Here is a 3763-nt window from a genome sequence, read left to right as displayed (position 1 = left end):
TGTGGGGACAGGGACACGGGGGGATGTGGGATCATCTGTGGGAATGGGAAAATTGGGGGATGTGGGATCACCTGTGGGAACAGGGACATGGGGGGATGTGGGGACAGGGACACAGTGGGATGTGGGGACAGGGACACGGGGGGGATGTGGGATCACCTGTGGGAATGGGGACATTGGGGGATGTGGGATCACCTGTGGGGACAGGGACACAGGGGGATGTGGGATCATCTGTGGGAACGGGGACATTGGGGGATGTGGGATCACCTGTGGGAATGGGCAGTTGGGGGATGGGGGGACACTGGGGGGGGCTTTGGGGACACCAAGGGTTGGGGTTTGGGGGTCAGGAAGGTCTTGGGGTTGAGGATTTGGGGGACATTGAGATCTTGGGGTTGGGGAACATTGAGGGCTTGGGCCTTTGGGTTTGGGGGACTTTGGGGTCTTGGGGTTTGGGGACACCCAGGGCTGGGGGTTTGGGGATGTCCCTGGGGGTCTCCAGGTCTCGGGGTGGGGAGGTGGTGTCACTCACCTCCAATTCCGGGGGTCCCTCCTGACCCCAAACGCTGGTGACAATTGTCCCCCGTCCTTGGGAGTCCCCTGGGCCTGGGGGTCCCGTGACGACTGTCCCCTGTCCTGGGGGGTCCCCTGGGGGTCCTGGGGGCAGCTCCAGCTCCGGGGGTCCCTCCTGTCCCCCAGGGCTGGTGACACCTGATCCCTGTCCCTGGGGGTCGCCCAGGGCCGGGTCCCCAGGGCTGGGGGTCTCTGCTTTGGGGACAGTCCCATCGGGGGGTCCAGGACCCTCCTGCTCTGAGGGGCTGGGGACCCCCAGCACTTGGGGCTTGGGGACCATCACCGTGGGCTCAGCCACCTCCTGGGGGACAGTGACAACTGCCCCCTGTCCCTGGGGGCCACCTGGGTCAGGGACACTTGTTCCCTGTCCCTGGGGCCCCCCCGGGTCACCAGGTTTGGGGACAGTTGCCCCCTGTCTCTGGGGACTCTCAGGATCCGGGGCCGTGTCCGTGGGGCCCCCCCGGGCCATCCCCAGGTCTCTGCGGGCGGGGGGGGGTCCCCCGGGGCCTGTGGGGAGGGGACACCACAGTCAGGGGGGGTGGGGGACACCCCCCCAGTGCTGGGGGTCCCTGTTCCCCCCCATGTGCCCCCCGTGTCCCCCCGGACCCACCGGTGGGCTCTCGGTTCCGGATGGTTTGGTTGATGCAGAACCTCCAGCGCCCCACGGGGGATGATTGGGGGGGTCCTTCCCCTGGAGGGAGGGCGAGGGGAGGGGTCAGGGGGGTGGGGGGTGACCCCAGCCCCCCCCGCTCCTCCCCCACTACTCACCCACCCCTGCCGGCTCTGGGGGTCCCACCTGAGGAGACACGTTTGGGGGGGTCAGTGGGGAGGGGGGGCCAGGGGGGGCCGGGTGAGCCCGGGGGGGTCGGGGTGGGGTCACCTGGGGGTCCTGTGGGGGGGTCCCGAGGAGCTCCCGGGCCTGGGCCACGATGGCCTTGAGCTCCTGCACGAACTTGTCCCGCTCCCCCTCCAGCAGGAAATTGTCCTCGACCTGTGGGGGGGATTGGGGGGATGCGGGATTAGGGAGGACAGGGATCAAAGGGAGACACAAGGATTGGGGGGGACACGGATTGGGGGGGCAGGGATTGGAGGACACAGACTGGGGGGTCACAAGTGGGGGGGTCACAGTCAGGGGGCCCAGATGGGGGTCCCAGGCTGGGGGTCACCATGTAGCAGGCGATGTCCTCGGGCGCGTCCCCGTCGGCGTCGAAGCGGAACGTCACCATCTTGCTGTCGTGGGTCTCCAGCTGACACTCCACCGTGTTGTCACCGCGCGAGGACACCTGGGGGGGACACTGTGAGGGGGGTCCCTGTGCCCCCCCGACCCCCCGGGACCCCCCAAGGCCCCCTGACCTGCAGCACCGTGAGCTGGAACCGGGGGCTGCGGGCGCAGGACGGGCGGCGCTGCCGGGGCCGCTCCGCTCTGGGGACATCGGGGACATCCAGGACGTTGGGGACGTCAGGGACATCGGGGACACAGAGCAGCGTGGCAGCCTCGGGGGGGGCACCTGCTGGCATGGGGGGCACCCCCAGGGCTGGTGATGTCCCCGCAGTTGGTGGCACCCCTGGGGCCGGTGGCACCACAGATGGTGGTGGCATCTCTGGGGCCGGTGACACCCCCGTGGCTGGTGGTGGCATCTGTGGGGTCGGTGGCATCACAGAGAGAGGTGGCACCTCTGGAGCTGGTGGCACCCCCTGCACTGGTGGCATCCCTGGGGCTGGTGGCATCACGGCTGGAGGTGGCATCTCAGGAGCTGGTGGCATCCCCTGCACTGGTGGCATCCCGACTGCTGGTGGCATCCCTGGGACAGGTGGCATCAGGGGAGCTGGTGGCATCACACATGGAAGTGGCATCCCTTGGGGTGGTGGCACCCCCAGGGCTGGTGACATCCCCATGGCTGGTGGCATCACAGATGGAGGTGGCATCTCTGGAGCTGGTGGCATCCCAGCAGTTGGTGGCATCCCTTGGGCTGGTGACATCCCCATGGCCAGTGGCATCGGGGACGGTGGTGGCATCTCTGGAGCTGGTGGCATCATGAGTGGAGGTGGCATTCCTTGGGCTGGTGGCATCACAGACAGTGGTGGCATCTCTGGAGCTGGTGGCATCCCTGTGGCCATCGCTGGGGTTGGTGGCACTCCTGGAGCTGATGGCATCCCCACAACTGGTGGCATCCCTGTACCCAGTGGCACCCTCAGGGCTGGTTGCACCCCCAAGGCTGGTGACATCCCCATGGCTGGTGGCATCCCTGGAGCCACTGACATCCCTGCCACCAGCTGTGGCTGCACGGTGGGGACGGGCTGTGGTGGCACCCCTGGACCTGGGAGCATCACTGGGCATGGTGACACCCCTGGACCTGGTGCCATCCCAGGGACTGTTGGTGGCATCCCTGGGACTGTTGGTGCCATCCCAGGGACTGTTGGTGGCATCCCGGGGACTGTTGGTGGCATCCTGGGGACTGTTGGTGGCATCCTGGGGACTGGCTGCAGCTGCACAATGGGGACCAACTGTGGTGGCATCACAGCCGGGGGTGGCACCCCTGGGGCTGGTGACAATCCCAGACCCGGTGCCACCTCCAGAGCCGGTGGCATCCCATGGGCTGGTGGCACTGCTGGACCTGGTGGCACCCCCAGAGCCGGTGGTATCCCAGCTGGAGGTGGCACTCCTGGAGCTGGTGGCATCCCGTGGGCTGGTGGCACTGCTGGAGCTGGTGCCACACCCAGAGCCGGTGCCATCGCTGGAGCCAGTGACACTTCCAGACCCGACGACGCTCCTGGACCCGGGGGCATCCCTTGGGGTGGTGGCACCCCCAGGCCTGGTGGCGCTTCCGGAGCCGGTGTCACCCCCAGTGCCACCCCCGGCCCCGGTGCCCCCGGTGCCACCTGCAGGGGGGTGACCCCGACGTCCCCCTCGGGGGGCTCTGCCGGGACCCCTCCGGCGATGTCCCCCGATGTCCCCTCGGCCCCGGGGGGCACCTGTGGGACAGGGGGGCAGTGCTGGGGGGGGCCCCTGGCCTGGGGCCCCCCCCAAGTGTGACAGGGACTTACCGGGGGGGGGCCCTGCTGAGAACTGGGGGTCCAGGGGGGCTCCGGTGACGTCCAGGGGGGTCCCGGTGACTTCCGGGGGGATTCCGTTCTCTGGGAGCCCCTCGGCTGTGGGGAGCAATTGGGGGGGTCACTGTGGGGGGGTATTTGGGGG

The 3763-nt window shown here is 68.6% G+C and overlaps 1 protein-coding gene across 1 annotated transcript; it reads right to left on the bottom strand.

The window, feature by feature from the left end:
- Nucleotides 1-526: 526 nt before the first annotated feature.
- On the bottom strand, nucleotides 527-3242 carry LOC113941713 (serine/threonine-protein kinase WNK3-like; the record flags this gene model as incomplete). Its single annotated transcript, XM_027632853.1, has 7 exons — nucleotides 3230-3242; nucleotides 1921-2404; nucleotides 1734-1850; nucleotides 1448-1558; nucleotides 1336-1363; nucleotides 1178-1258; nucleotides 527-1074 (listed from the first exon to the last, which is right to left on the bottom strand). Coding segments are annotated over exons 2-7 (1368 nt in total), but the record flags the coding sequence as incomplete, so codon positions are not given.
- Nucleotides 3243-3763: the final 521 nt, after the last annotated feature.

The sequence above is a fragment of the Corapipo altera genome, unplaced genomic scaffold (assembly GCF_003945725.1).
Source record: "Corapipo altera isolate COAL_440 unplaced genomic scaffold, ASM394572v1 60655, whole genome shotgun sequence".
NCBI lineage: Eukaryota > Metazoa > Chordata > Aves > Passeriformes > Pipridae > Corapipo > Corapipo altera.
Note: the sequence above shows the minus strand (reverse complement) of the source record. Positions and strands in the feature narration are given on the sequence as shown.